Raw genomic sequence first — 22,191 nt, 5'->3', positions numbered from 1 at the left:
TCCTCTTGACCACGAGGAAACAGTGCCTTGCCCTGTATTTGGGAAAGAAACTGCCTACAGGGAGCACCCAGATGCTTAATGACCAAGACACAGCATTTCCTCAAGTTGAAATCATCCCATGTACCAACAGTGGAGAGTCTGGTCTAAATCTAGGGGATGCCGGCAGATCCTCTTATAGGTGACATATAGTGAGCACTGTGACCATTTCTACTTCTAACAGGTTAAAAGGCATGGATTACTTGTGGAGATCAATAGCTCAGCAGGGCCAGTACCAAGTTGGCAGAGCCAAGAGAAGACAGATGAAGACTTAGAACAACCTGCAACTTCCTAAATTTCCAATTATTTTTCTGTTTCCCTTGTATAGAATCCCCTTCTTAATTTCTTAAATCTAACAAAATACATGTATTTCTTCTAGTTCATAGTTGTCTTCTCTGAGGTCAGGTTTTTGTTTTGTTTGTAACATATTGGTATTTTAACTTGTCTCTTTAACAATATTGATTCCACTCAATAATCTGATTCTTAATTAAGAACACACTAGAACACGAGTTTCCTGTGTGTTCTAGCTCAGTCTCCTTGCTGTATGGAAACTTTCCTTGAAAACTTCCTGTTGGGACAGGGCAAGGCAGTGCAGTATAAAAGTATCTCAGCTGTTAGGCTTTGTGTCAGGGCAAGAGTTGGCTGTTAAGACTGTGGGAATTTACAGATGCCAGAATGGGCTTTTAACCTCGATGACAACATCTGTTCTGAACATCAGGGTGGGAGAGAGGGATAGCATGCCAACTGGTGCAGACTGTTTCATATGTAAGACTTCAATTAATCTTTTTCTGCAGTACTACTTCTCATGCTTCCCATCCATTGTACCTGCCAATTCTGGGCCAGAGTCTCTTGGGATTCTCACAAGCAGGCTGGTTCCCAGACCCCTCTAGTTTCTTCCCTAGCACATTCTGAACTGTAAATCTTTCCACATCTTCTATTCGCCAACATGCTCCCATCTGCCTGGTCTTCTAGAAATTCATTGAAGGCTGTCATCTGTTGCTTAACACCCCTTCTCATTGCTATTCTACCTTTATTGCTTAAATTACACCAATTACATTAATCCAGCAGGGTCCTGGAAGGGATTAGAGCAATCTAATGTTTAGTCTTCCTGAATTGTCTGGCCACTGATTTGCTAGGAAAAAATATATATGCACTATTTTTTTTTTTTGGAGACAGGGTTTCTCTGTAGCTTTGGAGCCTGTCCTAGAACTCCCTTTGTAGACCAGGCTGGCCTCGAACTCAGAGAATCGCCTCCCAAGTGCTGGGATTAAAGGCTTGCGCCACTACCACCCAGCTGCCAGGATTGTTTTGAAAAAAATAAATTTCATTTCAACAAATGGTATGCATACCATTGACTGAACATACACACACTTTTGAAGCAAGGTAATTTTTCACCATTACCCCAAGTCTAAAAAAGAAAACAAAGCAGGAAAAAAATTTTTTTTTCTTTTCTGAATTTGATGGCTCGGGTGTATCTGAGCCAATCAACAAGGAAAAATAGTCTCTTTTTGTTTCATGGAATAAGAGGAAGATCATGGAATCTTTTATGTGGGTTTCCTGAGGGGTAACACTGACTAATTATGAAAATGTTGACTTTTTCTTAAATATTTATTTATTTACTTATTTTGGATACAATATTCTGTCTGTGTGTATGCCTGCAGGCCAGAAGAGGACACCAGACCCCATTACAGATGGTTGTGAGCCACCATGTGGTTGCTGGGAATTGAACTCAGGACCTTTGGAAGAACAGGCAAAGCTCTTAACCTCTGAGCCATCTCTCCAGCCCCAAAAATGTTGACTTTTAAAGGCTCGTAAGAGATGGCTTTAGAAGGTGTGTCCAATAGGCAGCCGGAGAGAGACTTAACAGATCAAGAAGGCTTGGTTTTAAGACTTTGCCATTAATAAACATGTGCATATGAAATCACCATAAGTAAATGATTTACAAGGGCAGAGAGTGGAATTCTAAAGAATGCATAGATAAGAATGTATGGAAAACATATCAATGTTTTTGTTTTATTTTTGTTTTTTTTGAGACATGATTTCTTGGTGTAGCCCTGAGCAGTCCTGGAACCTGCACTATAGACCAGGCTGGCTTCAAACTCAGAGAATCGCCTGCCTCTGCCTCCTGAGTGCTGAAATTAAAGTCATGTAGCACCACATGGCAAAATATTAACTTTTAATAGATTAGTAACTAACTGACCATATTTATTGGAAAAATCATTCAGGTAAAGCAGAAGATTAGAGGGGATTTCAGGTAACACCTGAAGCCACGACTCTAGACGGAACAAGCCCACACCTGTGTCTCAGTAGTGGCATTCATTACATGGCAGGAGTAAGAAACCTGGGGTTGAAACTGCCAAGTAGACAAGGCAGCTAAAAAGGACACAAAAATGAGACTATTGTAAGAATTGATGCAATAGTTCAAAGAGTTCATTTCAGGACAAATTAGGAAACACAGAATTGTGGATATCAGAACGCTTAGTTAGGAGTAGCCTGAGGGCCAGGATATCATTAGTGGTAGAATGGATACGTAATTAAGGGACTGAATAAAGTTGAAGGACACAGACTGAGGTCAGAGCTAAGCAAGTATTTCTAGACAAGAGATGGTGTTAATGAAGCACTAACAAACAGCAGGCAGCAGAGGGCGGACACTCAAGACCAACAGAACAGCAAGGGCAAAGGAATGGTGGAAAGATGCAGGGTCGGCTAAACACACAGAGAGTGAGGCACCTTTAAGTTGGCTTCCAATCTTTTCTTTAGATACAGAAGTAACTCCGTGGCTGGAAGTCCAAGGAGCAGTTGGTTTACTCATCTCTTGATGAGATAACCAGGCATGTACAGCAAAGTATGGCACTCATGGTCAGTTACAAGGAGAGTTCAAAGATGCAGGGGTTGAGGAACCCTAAGTGTCAGGGTTGCTAAGATCAGACTGGCATAGTGCAGCTTCACACTTTGGGGCAGAAGAGTGTGAAGAAGGCATGTGGGCCCCATCATAAAGGATTGGGCCTGCAGCCATTTATTTGTGATAGACATTTTGTCACTATCACAAATAACAGGCAGTTTGATAAGTGTGCGCTTAACAAATTTGCTTGAGAGTCACCCAAGCTGACCTGGGAGATCTGTTAAAAGCACCCAGAGTGCAAACAAATAAATTGTTAGCATTGAATACTTTTCAGTTAACCAAGCCCAGCAGCCAATCCTGAAAGAGGGGAGCTGAAGCTGAAGACTAAACAAGAAAGGAACTGGTGCAAGATCCCCATACAACTGTCTTCTCAGGATCATAAGCATTAAAAAGACATGTGCATCCATGGGGGTTTTAGGAACTGGGCGTGATACTTGTATCCCAGTATGGGAAAGTTAAAGGAGGAAATGATGAGTCCAAGACCAACTTGGGCTACTTAGTGAATCACGAAGGAGAAAGAGGAAGGAAGAAAAAAGTGTAATACTTCAGAAGAGGAGCAATAATGTGTTATCTATTGCTTCCTGGGCTGGATGCACACACAGATGAAGCGGATACAGAACTGGTCTCAGGTAATGAGCTACTTCCATGCTTCCCTTCCTAGCCAATGAAGAAATGTATTACACCATGTAAATTAAATTGTGAAAAGCATCCTTACTTGTTTCTTCCTAGGAAGTGCTTTGCTTGTACATTTTCCTTCTTGAGATTTCCTTCTGTTCATTTTCTTCTCTTGAGAGGGCTCAGCTTCTGTAGCATATGAGTTGCAAACATCCTCTTCTGCAGAACTCATCAACCGCTATAAAGAACATTATTGTAAGGACACAAAGCACTGGCAGTTACCTTTCACTGCACGGTAGGTTTCATGTTAGCCTTTCTTCCTATGACAGGCTCATCCTGCCTGCTTCTACCTTCAGTGCTCAGTGTTAAAACCCTGCCTGGTGCACACACTATCACTGAGCCATACCTCCTATCTACTTTTACCATTTTACATGCCATCACTTCCTAATGTAACAAGTTCCATTACTGGTACGGTAACCAAAATTAAAAGAGGGAATTACTAATTAACATTCTCTAACATATTAAGCATAAAATCAGAAGGATTATTAGGAAAAAATGATTTAAGAACTAGTGGCTCATTCATCGGATACTTATGAAGAAAATATCAACTTAGTATTTAACTGTTACTAGCTTATGACATGTAAATTTGCTAAAATAAAAGATTTTCATCTAATCAGACAGGTGAATATTCAGTAATAGTATAGGCACACTTATATTTACAAAGCTATAGACAAAAATCCAATTACATGTAACTTAATGACCAAAACAAAAATACATGGAAGCAATATTTATCCCTGTTAGTGGAATGCCACCATAAAAACAAACTAAATGCATAGTTTAAGAAAGCATGTACTTATGCTACTTTCTGGCTCTTAATTATATGTGGATCGCCTCCACATTTACAATAAAATTTATCATCATATAGATCTAAACTAAGCTGATAAATAGGCTGCTTCCTATAGAAACAAAATGTTGAAGGAAACCCCTTGTTCTAATGGATTTTCTTCTAGTAGAATTAAAATCAGACCAGCAAGACATTATTTTGGTTTACACATTAAGACAAAGTATTAATTCTTTTTTATTTTTTTTCAAGACAGGGCTTCTCTATGTATCCCTTGGCTGTCCTGGAACTTGCTTTGTAAACCAGGCTGGTGTTGAATTCAGAGATCTACCAAAGATTTTTTTCAATACCATGAAATTTATATAAGCACTTACCTTTCTTTTGTGAGAATTCCGTGTTGGTCTACCGACACGACTTATTTCCTCATGGTTATTTAAAGAACCGCAAGTGTCAGTGCCTGACACCAAGAAATGAGGAAAATTAGGTTCTTAGCACAAAATTAACACAACCCAGAGAATTAAAGAATTACATAGTGTTTTGAGTCACTGTTGCTTTTAATATCATATTTAGACACAAATAATTAATAAGAGCAATGGATGGAGATCTAGAGCAATCTTTAGAAGGCTTCACATTACCGAATGTAATAAAGTGAGTGCAATAAGAACAAACATATTAAGGAAACACTTAAATGCACAACCTTAGACATGTCTGGTGTTTTTTTTTTTAATGGCATAAATGATAATATGTTCAGAGTTTAGAACACGATAGACTATAGCCATTTTACTTGTAACTTGGTAATTTATGGCTTTGGAGTTTATGCTCACAAGCCTAAGCTGCAGCAATGGAAAGGCACCAAAGGATCCGCGAAAGGAGAAAACACAATTAAAGGTTTATACTCCAAGAACTCGCCAAGTGTGGTGTCAGAAAAAAATCTTTGTCTCATCATAATCATAAAAGGTACATACTTGGAAAGTACATACACTGAAAATACCATGTTAGTAATTTATGAATGTTCTTTACAATCCCGTTGTGCAAATATAGATGGAAGTCTACTAGTGATCCTTAACAGGTTAAGAGATCAACAGCCCTTGTACATCAATTTGAAGCAGAGAAAGTGCATTTAAGTTAAATGTGGTGATTATGAAGTATGAGACTTGAAAAAGAAAGAAGTGGTAATTTCTCATACAAAGTATTTGGTTTCCTTAAAATCAAGAACATATTGTCGTACCACAAATAAAAACTTAAGAATAGGAACTGGAGTGATGGCTCAGTCAAGAAGAGTGCTGGCCGCTCTTCCAGAGGTTCTGAGTTAATTCCTAGCAACCACATGGTGACTCACAATCATCTAAAATGAGATCTGGTGCCCTCTTCTGTCATGCAGGTATACATACATACAGACAGAACACTGCATACATATAAATATTTTCTAAAAACTTTAAGAATAAAGAGATTAAGTTTTATGTACTGAGAACAAGAATTAAGGGGCCGGGGAGGCAGCTCAGCTGGTAAAGTCTCACTGAGCACAAGGAACTGAGTTTGATCCCCAGAACCCATATGAAAAATTCAGGTAGTAAGGGAGGAGAGATGGGGCTCAGCAGTTAAGAGAATTTGCTTATCTTCCAGAGGACACAAGTTCAGCTCTCAGCACCCACGTTGGGAGGCTCAAAACTCCCAGTCCAGAGGGATCTGTCATCTTCTTCTGACCTCTGCAGGTTCAGCATGCATGTGGTATATACACATAAATATAGGTACATACATATAAAATAAGTAAATCTAAAGTTAAAGAGGCAGGTATGGTATAAGATATTACAATCCAGGGGCTGGAGAGATGGCTCAGTGGTTAAGAGCACTGCTTGCTCTTCCAAAGGTCCTGAGTTCAGTTCCCAGCAACCACATGGTGGCTCACAACCATCTGTAATAAGATTCGGTGCCCTATTTTGGCCTGCAGGCATACATGCAAAATACTAAGTATACTGTATACACAATAAATAAATAAATCTTAAAAAAAAAAGATATTACAATCCAACAATAGAAGGCAAAGATAAGTAGATTCCTAGAGTTTGCCAGACAATCACATAAACCTAATGAAAAAGTTCCATTCTAATGACAAATCCTGTCTCAAAAAGCAAAGTGGAAGCCAAGCAAAGCAGTGTGCACGGCTATAATCTTATGCTACAAGGGCATAGAGACAGGATTACTGGGGCTTGCTGGCCACTAGTCTAGCTTCAGATTCAGTAAGAGCCTGTCTCAAGGGGTTAAGGCAGACAGTAAGCATAGATTATGTCCTCTTCTCACCCCCACCCCCTGGTCCATGAGCAACTGCACACCCCAAACCCCCCAACAAGAGATAAACACACGATACCTGGAAGGGTCTCAGAGAGTGAAGATTTACTAGGACTCAGGATTGCAAATGATACATGAGCTGGTTCTATGTTTTCCTAAACAAAGGGAAAAAAAAAGTACAAATTAAGATACCCTAAGTTCAGTGAATATGTAAATGATATATCCCAAAGGAAAAAACAAGGCTTTATTTTGGGAGGAGGAATTGCAAGCACAAATAAAAAGAAAAATCAGTAGGAAATGAAAAGATCTAAACAAAACAAAGATAACCTTAGAACACTGGTTATCTTCATAATGCTAACAAATTTTCCAACTGCAACCACCCAAAATAAGGTCATATTAATCAATGACAAACTAAATTTTAATTTATTTAAAATCTCACTGTTTAACGTCTACAAAGCAAATTAAAGAAAATCAGTAAGAAACATCATCTTGAATTACAATATTTTTTCAACAAAATTCACGATAAGATGGCAGAATAAAGATTTCAAATCTTTTCACATAATTCCCAGTAAGACAGCAATTATTGTTCATTCATAGATAAAAATGGCAATCTGAATTCCCTTCTCACCAGTTTGCCCACACTTTTGATATTTAATCAGAAATGCTAAATTTCACAAAATGCCTTTTCTGCATGGACTTAGATGGCCACACAGCATTCTGTCCTATTTGGAAGAGTGTGTATGTAACCAATATTGTTGTTTGCTTAAATATGTTGTAGACTTCCTTAGCAAAACTATTATTCTGTGGGGAAGTTTCAGTGACAATTTAAATTTTTTTAACATGGGTTTACTGAAACAATGTNCCACGCCCCCCCCCCCCCCCCCCCCCGCCACCGAAATAATCTAAGATTACTAAAATGTGTTTATCACTGTTTTAAAATACATTATTTTAATTCTAAGGTGGCTATTTCTTTGGTATTTTAATGCCTCTCAAACATCTGAGTATCTTTTCTTGATACAAAAAAGGTATCTTATAATCAATAGTACTTAGGTCCCATGAAAGTAGTGTCTTTAATTAGGAAAAGTCATTTTAAAAATGTACATAAGAGATTGAGCCAGGCAGTGATGGGGCACGCCTTTAATTCCAGCACTTGGGAGGCAGAGGCAGGCGGATCTCTGTGAGTTTCAGATTAGCCTAGTCTACAGAGCCTGTTCCAGGACAGCCAGGGCTACACAGACAAACCCTAGTCTTGAAAAAAACAAAAACAAAAACAAAAACAAAAACAAAAAAACAAGAGAGATTGAAATGTGGCAAGTCATTTGGTCTACCTCAATTTCAAAAAATCACAATTTTCACATAAAAAAAAAAAAGTGAGGCCTCATGGAAATAAAAGCAAGCTTTTTTCTATGCTTTCCCCACTTACAAGATTCTCCTCATTGTCATCAAAATTTGGCTGAAGTAACGGCTCATGAACAGGAGACTGCAGGGGACTGGCAGCATTTATGTTCCTTTGACAGACAGGTGTTCCTCCTTTACACAATGGAGTATTGGCTGGTAAAGATTCATCAAACACTTCAGGGCTTAAGTCCTCTCCAAAAGTAACTCTTTTCCTCTTCTTCAGATTCACAAAGTCTGGTGTTTTACAGTTTTCCCTACCTATAGACAATAAATGAGAATACATTAAAATTAAGTTGTTTTCTTATCTAAAACACATACACTAAAATGTTTGAATATGGTATATTTAGCTGCTATTTGTGTAAAAAAATTTATAGAGAAAATACAAATAGAAGAAAACCATACTTTCACCTAAAATAGTACTGATTTTAAAATAAATTACATATAATTACTTAAAGTGTTGATAAAATTGGAACTCTGAAGTTCTTTACTAGTTGTACCATTAAGTAAAAATTGGTAGGCAAAAGCGATGCTGAGGCCTGATCGCAGGACTTCAATCATGTCAGGGAGATGATCTTCCACTGAGCCACACCCTCAGCCCAAGACCAATGATGAAGTCCAGAAAAGACACTTTTCCCTCCCCACTGCTCTCCATTCCCAGGTAATTTCAGAAGCAGGAAAGCATGAGTAGATTGTCAAAATATCTAATAAACTGCATCAAGTTCTAGAAGGAAAATGATATCCTTAGGCTTAAAAATAAATATGGATAACACACCTGCTCTTTGTTCTTTGCAACAGTTCGAAGGGTCTGGGATTAGATGAGCCCCGTCATCACAAAGGTTGTATTCCTAATCGAAATAAATACCAATCAAAGGTTTTACTCCTTTCATAACATACAAAGTCATTAGAAAGAGACTAGAAAATTGTTTTGTTGAGTACATTTATTTTCTTAACTGCTTTGGCTTAAAACACCATACTGAAAATGCCCAAGAAAAATCTAGGTTTTCTTATCTTTTAATATTTATTTTTATTTTAAGTGTATGAGTGTTTTCCACACATGTACATATGTGTACCACATGTCAGGTGTCTGTGGAGGCCAGAAGAGGCCACTGGATCCCCTGGGGCTGGCATTAGGCAGTTGTCAGTTGCCAAATGGGTGTCAAGAACTGGACCTGGGTCCTCTGTAAGAGGAGGAAGTGCTCTTAACTGTTGAGTCATATCTCAGTCCTTGGCTTCTGTGTTTTAATAAACAGTATTATAGGCCCAAATTAGAGAACAGAAATCCCTAAGTATGTGTTAAAAATCATCCCTTTTTGATCTAGCAAGCTAAGAAAGGTGTGAGTGGGGGAACTTTCGGTATATTATACCAGCTGTCAGCTCAGGCAGATTTTACAACGGTTTGAGCATGAGACCTGCGCTAAAATGACAGGTGAGGTAAATGATATTAAAAGGGAGCTTTGTTGTAAGCATGGGAACAGCACTTTTAATAATGTAATTTCTTGAATATCCATATTTTTGAAGATGAAATAAGAAAGAAGTTTCTGTCTGTGTTTATCCAAAAGATTATAGAGGGCACACTATAAAGGAAGGGATGTCATAAATCCACAGACAGAACAAGCCTTGCAGAAGAGAGCCAGGCCTGCAGGCAGGATCAAAGTCCTGGTTAATCATCACTTACATTTCAACCTCACCTAGAACCCTTCCTAGTTTGAGGTTTTGAGTCCTATCACCACCAAGATCAGTATCTGCTTTAAGAATAGTTTTCTGCCCCAAACAAGACTCCTAATCAGCACCATCCCGAGTTAGTACTTTCTCCTGACCAGGGAAGGGGCTGTTGTGTATACATGTATACATGCCCCCCCCCCCCCCCCCCCCCCGGCCGCTGACAGAACTGCTCAGTACATGCTACTGCTCTTAGGTTACTGTGCTCAGAGAAACACAGCCAACTGAAGAGGTGGTAAGCCCACATGTTTGGCATGCCTAGGTTACAGACTGAGACATTCGCCATGAACTAATTTGGCAATGCAATTAGTTATAATTTGGATAAATTTTTATACTTATCCAGTCTATCAACATTACATTCTGATTACCAACGTAATATTAATTTAAAATAGAACAATCTCAGACTAGTATTGTGAGCTAAAACGAAAAGGAAAACCAAGTGAGAACAATGCACTTCACTCAATAGCAGTGAACTTCAGTTATTGGTCTGACACAAAAGAACTTGGCACTCCTTTGCCTTAGGAAGAGCAACTTTTACCTTTATGTTCTCTGCAAACAGCCTGCCAGGCTTTTTCAACACAGACCGAAGCACAAAGGTCTTAGTGGTAGGGCCGCTGCCCCTACACACAAGAGTTCCTGGTGACCTGATGGCAGGGGCTGTGTCTGAGTTGACTTGTGGGGCAGGTGTGTCAACTGGAACAGCAACAACCGACTGTGTGCCCTCTCCACAGTCAGCAACTCCAAGTCCTTCAACGAGAAAGAGAGTGGGATCGTCAAGGCATGAGATACTCACCACACTTGCACAGGCTCTAACACGATATTTAGGAACTCGGTAGCAAAGTGCTCAGGAGATGGAGGCAGGAGGATGGACAATTTAAGGCAGTCAAGGCTACACAGTGCTAGGCACCTTTTTCTAAGCCATCTAGTGTAGTCCACCTCAATTCTTTGTGATAACAGGAAAAAAAAAAACAACAACAACAAAAAAACCCAGTCATAGCACAATGATCCCCAAACATTCTGCCAACAACCCGTATAAAACAATAATTGCTTTCACTCATTTCAGCTTATGGACACACATCACAAATGTCTATGAATGGGACAATGCATGTTTGCACTAAAGAAATGATATACTTACCAGATGAAGTCTCCAGCAGCTCTGGAAGGGGAGCAACTACACATCCAGGCTGGGCTGGACCAATGTCGGAAGACTTCTGGGAGAAAAGATGAAAGGATAAACAAAAGTCACAACATGTTATTACTAACTGTACTGCTGCTAACCTTTATGGAGATTTCAATAACCACTGGGGTGACTGAAAATCTCTTGTTCAGTAGGTCTCGAGTCAGCAAGGGCAAAGTACAGTGAGCACTAACCCCAGAATATTCCACAAAATGATTTTCAACCCTGAAGAAAAGTTTATGAGGTTCATTTTTGTTGCCTACTGAAGCCTAGATAGCTGTGCTACCTGCTAGCCTCTAGAGAGGAAATTCTCAAAGGCATACCACATTAATTCAGAAATCATTTCTCCTTCGTGATTTATGTGAATGAGTCAAAGTCTGGAAAGAAACAACTACTATTGCTTCTGCCAAATGATCATTTTCTATTACCTTAAATGAAGCAGAGGAAACTAGGAATACAAGCCAGTCTGCAATACAAGTGGTTCTTGTATTACAGGGACTGTAGAAGTGGTTTGGGATCATTGTGCTATGACTTCCCCCCACCCGCCTTTTCCTGTTATCACAAAGAATTAGGGTGAGCTAGACAGATGGCTGTGAGAAGGTGCCTACTTCCAACCTAGCACCTGGGCTCAACTCCTAGAAGCTACATGGTAGAAGGGAAGAGCACACACACAAACTCCCCTGACCTCCACATACACTACAGAAAACTAAGGGGTCTCTAGTGACTTGCAATCACCTTACTAGGTCAGACATAAACTGGATCTAAGTTGCAGAGGTGGTACAGACTGTTTCATCTGTTGGGTTCAGCAGGCAAATACTTGTTCTGCAAGCAGAATGACCAAGTTCAGTCCCCAGAACTCAAGGTGGAAAGAACCAACTCCTGAGAGTTGACCTCTGATCTCTATTACATGCACCCGTGCCCTTTCTTCATACCCTCAAACAATAAAATTAAAAACTAGCTGCAGCTGTGAGAGTGTCAGGCACCTCCACTCAGGAATGAGAGAAAACCCTGTCACAGAATGAAGACACAGAGAAGAAAGGGTCATGTGACTGGCTTTGTATCTGCAGTGCACAAGTTACCAAACCCATTAGTATTCTTGATCCTACTTTTGTAAAATTCCGGTAGGATTTTGTTTTTCCAGAACCTCGACAACATTAGGCTGTCACAATCCATAAGAATTCCTAAAGCTACTTGAAACAAGCAGAGAAACAAAGATGAATTTTAAGAACAGTCTGCTTCCCAGGCAGTCTTAGGACAGACTAGGTGAACAGACTTGGACAGGCGCTCCTCATCTCAGAAACGGCTATTCCAGTTGATATCTGAACAACCTGCTCAGGGACCTGTGCTCCTGGCTGAACACAAAGAGCCATCTCGGGCCCAGCTGAGATCTACAGTCAAACCATCACTGTGGAGAACAGCTCATGCAGAAGACCCTCGGGCTTTATCTTCTCATAAAAGCAGTCAAAAACAACCAATCTTCCCAAACAACTTCTAAACCAAGAGTCAACAAAAGCCACACAATTTTACACACACACACACACACACACACACACACACACACACACACACACACACACACACACTTTTAAGAACCAGCAACTCTTATCTCAGGCCCTGACAGTCTTCAAACTGCTTGTGCAGAAAACCACTGGTCTGTCTCTGGGTGGAAAGCATAATCACCTCAGCCGGATCTGCAGAGGTGTCCACAGCACAGGTTTGGTTGTTGATCACCTGCACGGGCACCACTTTCTCTTTGGCGCTATTGAGGTGGTTATCAGGGCTGTTCTGGGAGGATATTCTCCGCCGTTTTGAAGATGAGTTTACAGGGAATCCAGAGTGCTGGTATTTAACAAGACCTTCTTTTTTGGCTATATGCACAAAACAAAAGTAGAAACAAAATGACATGGGGATAAATATTTTCTTTTACATTTATCATTTTAAAATACCATTCACTATAACATCATAATGCCAATTTAGTGTCTCTATGTAAATTCTCAAAACAAAAATCTGCTAACCCCTTTCACTTAAAAAGGGAAACTGAAGGCAGGTGTGTGTACACACACACGTAGGGCCAGCTAGCACAAGGGAGGGTAAGAGTAGAGACCAGAAAGTTCAAGGCCAGCCTGGTCTAAAGCAAATGAGGAGACCAGCCAGGGCTGCGAGGAAAGCAGTGCAGTTCTCACCTGTCCATCTTTATCTCATTGCTCTGTGCAGCCCTTGGGTGACTGAGCTTTCACAGGTGCCATCAGAACCAGTTTCTTCAGCTTTCCAACTTGGACTGATAACCAGTATCTCTCCTCCAAGAACCCTCTAGAGCTTCAGCTGCACATTGGGACTATAGACACCCAGCCTTAAGGACAGAACAGCTACCAGGTTCTCAACTGCTCCAGGGTGCAGCCAGCACTGCTATATTATCCAGCCCGTAGTATGAATGAATGAAACACATATCTGTGGTAATAGATACTCATTCTGTTGGTTCTATTTATCTAGAGAACCCTAATGCTGCATATGACCTGCAAACCACATGCTGGCAAAACCAGAAAGATAGTTATGTTCTAATTTGATTGTCCTTGATTTTTGTGTATAGGGAAAACAAAACAAAAAAGAAAGCAGACAACTGCAATGTGTTCAGTTATTTCTATGTACAAATTATTATGATATTATAATAATGAAGTAAAAAAATTGAAACCTAGACAACAAATAATAGGTAAATTACAAACTATAAATTCGGACATCTGAAGGGACACTGAACCATGGAATAGCTGGAGTCTATGAGGTAATTAGAGTGTCAAGTCCTAGAAGAACAGGACTGCAGGAAAGCCAGTATTTTGTCAAGCTCTGGTGTTTAAAGCTTGGTGACTGAAGAAGCCAGAACTGACTAAAAAATACCAAATGAACTATATGGACACAGCGAAGAATACAGATTAGTAACACAATGATTAGACTGGACAAATCTGTGGTAACATCAGGGCTGGGTATTTGCCATTCATACATGTTTTTGCAAAGTTTAACATGAAGTCTATAAAAATCAATACAAATCTAAATTTGCTGCAGGCCCTATTTGACACAGCTAGTTGACACTGGCCTTTTACAATCCAGAACAAGTGTAACTATGGAAATAAAGGTCTAGGTTTTCAATAGAAACCATGGGGCCTAGGTGGGACTCGGTTGTAAAGCACTTGTCTAATACATTCGAGGCCCTGAGCATGATCCTCAGCATCACCAAAATAGAGCAGATAAAACTAAAACAAAACTCTGAAACCAAAAATCTAGGTTTGTGTAAATACTGCAGATTTTAGCTATGAGTCTCCATTTATAGAAACGACTATGCTCTGAAAAATATTACTTTTACCTTGTGGAAAGAAATCTTTACTTATCATAGAAGATTATCTTTATACACAAAAGTCCACCTTGGTGAACCCATTTTACTCACTCAAATATGATGTCTGAGACTCTCCATCTGCCTTTGAGACTGCAGGACCACTGGCCATCCTCTCAGTTTCCCGTACGGAGTGAAAAGCCGACTGGAAAGCAGCCATTCGCTCTTTTAAAGCACTGGCATGTCGAGAGAGTCCTGGGGTACCCTGTGAAATGTATAAAGTACAGGAGCATTATTAACAGCTTCTTAGCTAGGAGTACTACCAATGACTCCAAAACAAAGCCCATGAAGGCTTCTAAAGACAAGTTAGTAAGACAGAGTTTCCTTTCCTCAGAATTACACATTTTCTGTCTGAATATTTAGTGTGCCACGGCCACCTTAGTGCTCATCTGTTCCTATTTTCTAAAATCTGAGCAAAGAAGAATAGCTAAGTGGTTACCCACAGATGTATACCCAATATGCTGGCAGCTACAAAGCCAGGCTAACAGAAACTTAAAATGGATAGATGTTGTTATAGAGGCTACAGACAAATGCATCCCTCCATTTGGGGGATGGGGGGAATAAATCACTCTGAAAAGGATTCTAACGGGCTTAAGAACAACCTTGGCAGCCACCATTGAGACAATGTCAACAAAGCAGTATGAAAGGGAACAAGAAAGCAGCTCTGGAGAGCAAGGGAGAAAGGGAGCTCATCTGGAATACTAACAAAAGCTGCACAGAGAACATCCACCGAAGTTAATATCTTCATCACAGCACTGTGCCCAGCACAGATGACCTCCATCTGGGGAGACAGCCACAAGGCAAGGATGACCCCTTCTAGTTCCAGCATGTACCACTCCTGCCTCCTCCTGGCTAACTCCTTAATGTCATCCTTCCTTAGGGCTGAAAGTCAGCCATTTACTTCAGACACAAATACAGATGCACAAGGCCAGGAGCACATAGAAACCCTGCCCATGAGGTTCTTACACAAAGACAAAACTGAATTTATACTACTAAAATCCAACCTACTGATCAACACTTTATCCAGGCTGCTTTTTCTTTTATCCCGAGCCACTAACATTTCTTTTAATGAGTAATCTGTGGTAATTTTAACACTCTAACCAATGGGCAAAAGGAAAAGGGGGAAAGAAAAGCACCTGCTTTTACGTTATTATAAGGAGGAAAAGATGTTAAAAACCTGAATCCATGTTTGATGATCTACTCTTAAATTTGCATAGTTAAGCACAGTGCTATGACAAACTGCCTACTACATAATAGTGGAACATTTTAAACTGAAATGTACCTGATGATGTAAACCTTTATGACATAAACGGCACGTAATATTGCCAACAGGCCTGTGGGCAACTCATCTAATAATTTAAGATTATCTGAAAGGCACACAAATTATCTGGAATGCACATTTCTGTGAGCTCATTTGAATGTGTCAGGGCTGGTTTAGTGTCTCAGGAGTTCAGAGCACTTGGGAAGGCTTAAACTAAGTTTCCCTAATTAAACCTGTTTCCTGATAGAACAATGTTTATGAACAAAGTATGAAAACTTTTGTCATGCTGTTGTCTCATGAGTTGTGTTGATGTAAGTCAAGTACAGAAACTATTCCAGGTGCTCAAGTTCTTGGGGTAGGGTGCGTGGGTGGAGATGGGTCCAGGTGGGAGTGGAGTGATATCCCAGAGCAAGGTTTAGGAACATACTAAGATGTTACGGAGAAAGCACCAGTGTGGCTGAGCCAAGAAATACGCTGCTTTCGCTACTGAGGAAAGAAAGATCTGAAGTGGCACTTGGATTGAAACCACAATGAGAAGGGAACAAGGCGTATAGAAAAAACAAGAGTAGAAGCCCTCGGGAGCAATCAGAAGAAAGCAAGCCTGTGTGCCCAGTAACTGGAGGAAGGCAGGGATGAGGCCACAAGTGGACAGGGCTCAGACCAGTGGAACAAAGATACTTCAAAAAAGTAGATTGGTCTCAAATAGGAAACATGGGAAGCTTAAAGCAGTGGCAATAAGTGATTCATTCTAAAATACCTCTTTGATCTGTGCAATAGTGGGTGGACTGGGGAAAAGAAAAGGAGGAGACCAGTCGAAGACCTGGGCAGGAAGGAAATGAGGAATCTCAGATAGGCCTCTGAAATGCAGCCTAAAGGACTTTGATGGGCACGTAAGGCGGAAAAGACCAAGGATTACTAAGAGGTATTTGGCCCAAGTGGCCTGGATAAGGTGCTGAGAAATACAAATCTGCTGTTCAGCTTTAGCTAGTATGATGGCTACTCCTGATAGTCAACTTGCCAGGATTAGAACCACAGAGGAGACAAACCTCTGTGGGTAGGTGAGGGCATTTCCAGAGTGGAGGAAGGCCTGATTTGAATGTGGTTTCTACCATCCCATGTGCAGGGGCCCCAGACTAAAGGAAGAGAGCGGGAGTGGGAGAAGAAATAAAAGTCCCACCACATTGAACATGGAGGCAGTGTGTTTGTCACTGTTTCCTGTTGAAATAGGAGCGGCTGGGCTGCGTCCCCAGCACCCATGCCGCCTGCTAGCTTATGCCCCGAAATAACAACACACAAATCGTATTCATTTAAACACTGCTTGCCCATTATATCTAGCCTCTTCTCAGCTAACTCTCGCACCTGGACTAGCCCATTTCTAATAATGTGTGTAAGCACCCCAAGGTGCACTTACCGGGAAGATTCTAGCCTACGTCCATCCTGGGTCGGAGCTGAGAGGAGCTATTGCGTCTACCCCGGAGAGCTGAGCATGGCGTCTCTGCTCCAGAGAGCAGAGCTGTCGGGTCTGAGCTCACTTCCTCTTCCTCCCAGCATCCTATTCTGTTTACTCCTCCCACCTATGTTTTAACCTATCAGGGCCAGCCAAGCAGTTTCTTTATTGCTTAACCAATGAAATCAACAGATTGATATATGGCACTCCCACATCAGTTTCCTGATTGTGGATACGTGATCTCAAACTCCCTCCACCATGCCATTCCCATCATGTAGAATTGTACTCTACAACTGTGAACCAGAATAAACTTATTTCTTAAGCAGCTTCTCTCATTTGTTTTGTGACAGCAATGGGACAAGTAACTAATTAGGCTGGGGCATGCTTGGAACACTTCACTCAACACTCAGTGACGTCACAGGCAGCTAATATCTAGGTCTGGAGCTTTAAGATTCTCAGCTGAGGACATTTCAGAGTCACCAGCACATAGATGATGCTCAGAGGAAACAAACACAGAGGTCTAGGCACACCAGCATTTGTGAGGGAAAAACTGCAAATCTAATGGAAATAACCCCAGTGCCACAGGAAGAAAACTGGGCAGGTGTGTAGTCCTCTAACCCAAATGAAGAAGCGTCTCAATGTATTAAACACAGCCAAAGCCACTGAAAGTCTGAGAAGTTAAAAGTGGCTGGCAACAGCAAGAGGATGGCAGGGAGCAGGGCAAAGTAGCATGTGCCTGTAATCACAGCAACTGGGAATCTGAGGCAGGAAGATTGAGCTCCAAACAAGCTTGAAGCATGTTGAGATGTCTTGGTGTCCCACCAAAGGAAAGGATGGCAAGGAGGGAAATGACGTGAGTCAAATAGAACAGGTAGAAGTAGTCTGCCAGAGGTGGGACAGAAAAGGAATGTGCTGCTTTAAGTAAGAAATCTCCCCCCCCCCCCATAGGCGTGGCATTTGAACTTGGTCCCCAGTCAGGGTCACTGTTTGGGAAGTAACCTTTCAGATACACAGTCTGGCAGGAAGAAGTACATAAGAGGAAGCAGCTTTCTTGAGAGCTTACAGCCTTGCCTGGGTTCAAGTTTGCCTCCTCTCACTGAGCAGCGGTGGTACACTCCTTTAATCCCAGCACTCAGGAAGCAGAGGCAGGTGGATCTCTGTGAGTATGAGTCCAGCGAGTTTCAGGGACAGTCAGGGAAACAGATAGATCCCATCTTGAAAATTAAGCCAAGAAAAAAGTTATGATTTCTCAGCTGCCAAACCTCCCCTACTAAGCAGCTTTGCTCATGGTATTTTATCACTGCAATGAAAAGTAACTAATACATAGAACAAGAACACAGTGACCTGGTGACCCTGAGGAAAGGAGGGTAAGCTAACTGCAAAAGAGAACCCAGCTCACACTAACACACAGGACCATAATAATGCAATCATGTGAAGGATGACATAACCAAGCTACAGGGAAGCTGAAGAGAATGAGCAGCATATAAAGAAAGAGGGTTAATTCTCCACTGTCCACACTGGCAAGTGAACACAACAGAATATTTATTAAGATATTTGGGGATGGGGCTGGAGATGGCTAAGCACTGGCTGCCCTTATAGAGGACTTCAGTTCAGTTCCTAGCACTCACATGGCCGAGTTCACAACCCTGGAAGTCCAGTCCAGGTGACCTGATGCCCTTTTCTGACCTTTGCTGGTACTGAACACATATATTCATTTTATTTTTCAAATAAAATCTTTAAATAGATCCAGGAGCAGGTTCAGTGAGCAAAGAGCTTGCCATACAAGCATGAGGACCTGAGTTCAGATCATCCAAACCCATGTAAAGCTAGGTATGATGGCGCATGTCTGTAACCCCAATGTCGGGGGGGGGGGGGGGGGGGGGGAGGAATGGGGGGCAGTGTTACACCGATAGGCATATCCCAGAGACCTGCTCATTAGCCTGTGTAGCCAAATTGGAAAGCTTCAGGTTCAGTAAAGGGACTAACTCAAAAAACAAGGTAGAGGGCAGAAGAGGACAAAAGGCAGAGAGACACAAATACACTGAGACCCACATACACACACTGAGTATTATTGGCCTGTCTTGCAGTGTGGGGCACCCCTTACCTACAAGAGGTTTTAACAGCGTGCAGTGATCATTTGGAAAATACTCGTTTTGTTATTCACTTTCCAAAAAGTGATCTATTTTAAAAAGGCAACATCAAAGTATTTTCTGTTATACCCACTTATCAGTCAGGAAGCTGTCAAGTTCAGTCATGGGTACATGCTTTCTAAAGCCTTCATTTCCTTTTAAGAATGCAACCCTTCTTACTGGTAAAATGGATGTCAGCTTCCGTGGTAGAGTCACTGTCTATTATGACATTTACAAGCCTGACAACCACAATTTTTCTATCAGTTCATCCATCAAGTAAAAATAATGTAATGTGAAAACACACACACACACAGCCAGGTGAGCCCACACAACTCAATCATAGACATTTCTAGAAACTTCTGAAGTGCTTGATGCAGACTTCCACTTCATTGCATATAATATTTGAGGAATGGTACATAGTGAAGCTTATCATGATTAATGCTTCAATGATATTTAACAAAACTAGTATGATTTCTGTGAACACCCAGCAAGAACTAATACGATGATGTGATGTCATCACCATGGCCCATGCTAATAGGCCCATAGTCCCACTCATCGCTAGTTTTGCTTCATGAGTATAAATATCAACATATCAGGAGGAAGGCAAATAACATTTAGTAAAAGAAGAAAAACTGAGTTTATGGATCTTCCAAAAGGAACTGAGGAAAACCCCAAGGTTCTGTTTTATTACATGAGCAAGAAATTGTCTTGTGCACAGACCATGCTGCAAAGCAGAAGAACGAAGTAGAAATTACAGAAGCGAATTACTCCAGAGTAAGAAGGCCAGCATCACACTGGTCACCCCTCGCAGAGGGCCAAGTGGGGGCCTATGTCTTTCATAACAAGCCTTCAACTATTTGACTGTTTAGGGCATGCATTAATTTGATAAAATCTGAAAAACATATAATGCTAAAAACACCAGAAGATAAGCCATTTATTCCTTTTTCTCCTTTTCTCCCCAACCAACAGTTATGAAAACACTAGAAATCCAGAGACGTTAATGAAAGAAAAACACTTGAGGAGGAGAGCTTTCCTCAGTCTATGAAAATTTTACAAACCAGAAAGCCCCCACCCGCTAAGTCAATGATCCCTAAATCTTACCCGAGCCATGCTGGGTATCAGCAATGTATGTTACCTCACAGTGCCTGCAAGACACAGGAAGCAGCCCCCTCCCCAACTACCCCCCAGACCCAAACAGAGAAGCGCAAAGCAGATCGTGAAACATGCCCTTCACAAAATTCCTGAGGGGGGGGGGGAAATGTACCTGAAAGGGGGAATTGTGGGCCAATGGGGATCTTGTCGCATTCTTTAGGCTCCGCTGCTGAGCAATGAAACGAATCAGGCAATTTGTTTCTGGAGAGCCCCGGACACCGACTGCAGAGCGTCGCCTGGCTTTCTGAAGGGAAGATGACTTTCCTTCAATGAAACGCCCCGAACAAAACACGGCGATGATCAATAACTGTGTCCTATGCTGGTGATGGACCACTAGCAAATACATGCTCCAGGAAACTACAGAATTACTGGCAAAGTAGCTCATGTCGGGAGCCTTGGTCTCTGCTGTATAGGGGTGAGCTGTGATGGGCACAGAAGTCTGCCCAAACAAGCCAGTCTGCAGGAAAAGTCAGTCAGTACAGACATGGGCAAAGGGGCCTACTCTAGCTATTTTTTAAATTGAAAAAAAAAATGCAATACCAGAACTTGTCTTACCTGAAGGGGTCTTGACAAAGCTTTCAGGGGTGATTCCCAACTGCTCTACGGTGACGGTGGAGAAGTCCAAAGGTGACTTAACGGTTGCGGGGGTGCAAAGATTAGGAGCCGCGTCTTCTACGCGCTTCTGAGGGGTCACAAGCTTCCCGGTTCCCAGGATAAAAGAGGCATTTTCTGAAAACGGACAACACATTGCAGGGCTAAGCAACACAAGGCCAACACCCAGACCTTCCATCTAACGAGGGCAGCAGGTCACCGACATACCGGAATTATTCACGACACACTCCTTGAGTTCAGAGAGCTGCTTGTCGTGTGAACTCGTATCCATCTGGAGATGAGGGGGCGAAAGACAAACAAGAACAAAAAATGAAAAATAATCCCACAACTCAAGAAGAATGCGACGGAACTCTAACGGAATCTGTCCTAGGGGAACATGTGGGGAAAGAATTCGGGGCGTTCTGGTTAAAGAGACGATACTCAGTGAAACGAGGCAGACCATTACTGACCAGCCCGACCGGACAACAGACCTACCTCTCCCGCCCGAGGTCCGCGCGTCCCCTCAGACGACAACGACAACGAGCGTCGCGCAGGCTCCGCTACAGAAAGCCCCAGAGGACCGGGAAGGGAGCCGGGTTGGCTTTCTGCAGGCGGCCACACACCCGGACACACGACGTCCAGGCGAAGCTTCACTACCCGCCCGCAAATTCAAACTGCGGCCACGCCCCCCGCGGAAGGATCTCTCCGGCCCCGGACCCACGTGCGAGTGCGCGTCCCGCTCCCTCCGGCTCTCACCGCCGCGATCTCGGACGCCGCAGGGCGACCTTCGTGTCTCTCGGGAGAACCACGGCCAGCCCTGAACGGTCCCCTAGCGCGACACACCTGCGGCCATACGGTGTCCCGGGGACTCTACCTAGGAGTTCCGCGGAGCGACACGTCAGTTATTCGAACCCTGTTCCTAACCTTTGGATTGGCTGCTGCAAACTTCGAAAATGAATCATTCGACCAATCGTGCCATAGCCGCAGGATGGCTAGTTTACCCCATTAGCCAATCCCGACCCCAGCCGTTACCTTGGTGGGTGGGACAGTAGGCGGGGTTAAAGCATAGCAAGGCGCTGACTGGTGTATAGGACTTCAGCGTCCCGCCTCTTCCTTAGACTCCGTCTCTTTATGCAAATGAGCGCTCCCTACACTCCAGCGTGCGCCTGCTCAGTAACGCTTAGAGCCACCCTTTGGCCAGCAGGTTCTGCTCGGATTCGCTGATCCTCCTTTCCGTCAACCAGGCTTCAGCCTCTCTTTC

At 42.1% G+C, this 22,191-nt stretch overlaps 1 protein-coding gene across 2 annotated transcripts in view; it reads right to left on the bottom strand.

Moving 5' to 3' along the window:
* Cdca2 (cell division cycle associated 2) overlaps positions 1-21,833 on the bottom strand; it is a 35,665-nt gene extending 13,832 nt beyond the window's left edge. Inside the window, exons 1-13 of one of the 2 annotated variants that reach the window (XM_050121881.1) lie at positions 21,426-21,833; positions 21,159-21,222; positions 20,895-21,068; positions 20,452-20,603; positions 14,405-14,555; positions 12,652-12,839; positions 10,930-11,005; positions 10,333-10,541; positions 8,848-8,920; positions 8,101-8,333; positions 6,757-6,832; positions 4,769-4,851; positions 3,654-3,791 (exon numbers count right to left, since the gene is read on the bottom strand). In XM_050121881.1, coding sequence (XP_049977838.1) covers positions 3,654-3,791; positions 4,769-4,851; positions 6,757-6,832; positions 8,101-8,333; positions 8,848-8,920; positions 10,333-10,541; positions 10,930-11,005; positions 12,652-12,839; positions 14,405-14,555; positions 20,452-20,603; positions 20,895-21,068; positions 21,159-21,222 — 1,617 coding nt within the window. In that variant the 5' untranslated portion in view covers positions 21,426-21,833. The remainder of the gene's footprint in view (positions 1-3,653; positions 3,792-4,768; positions 4,852-6,756; positions 6,833-8,100; positions 8,334-8,847; positions 8,921-10,332; positions 10,542-10,929; positions 11,006-12,651; positions 12,840-14,404; positions 14,556-20,451; positions 20,604-20,894; positions 21,069-21,158; positions 21,223-21,425) is intronic. The other variant, XM_050121882.1, reaches the window with a different exon arrangement.
* Positions 21,834-22,191: the final 358 nt, after the last annotated feature.

Source organism: Alexandromys fortis, unplaced genomic scaffold (genome assembly GCF_014885135.2).
Source record: "Alexandromys fortis isolate MF-2015 unplaced genomic scaffold, M_Fortis_MF-2015_v1.1 scaffold_203, whole genome shotgun sequence".
NCBI classification, from domain to species: domain Eukaryota; kingdom Metazoa; phylum Chordata; class Mammalia; order Rodentia; family Cricetidae; genus Alexandromys; species Alexandromys fortis.
The sequence above is the reverse complement of the archived record's forward strand: the minus strand, read 5'-3'. Positions and strand labels throughout refer to the sequence as shown.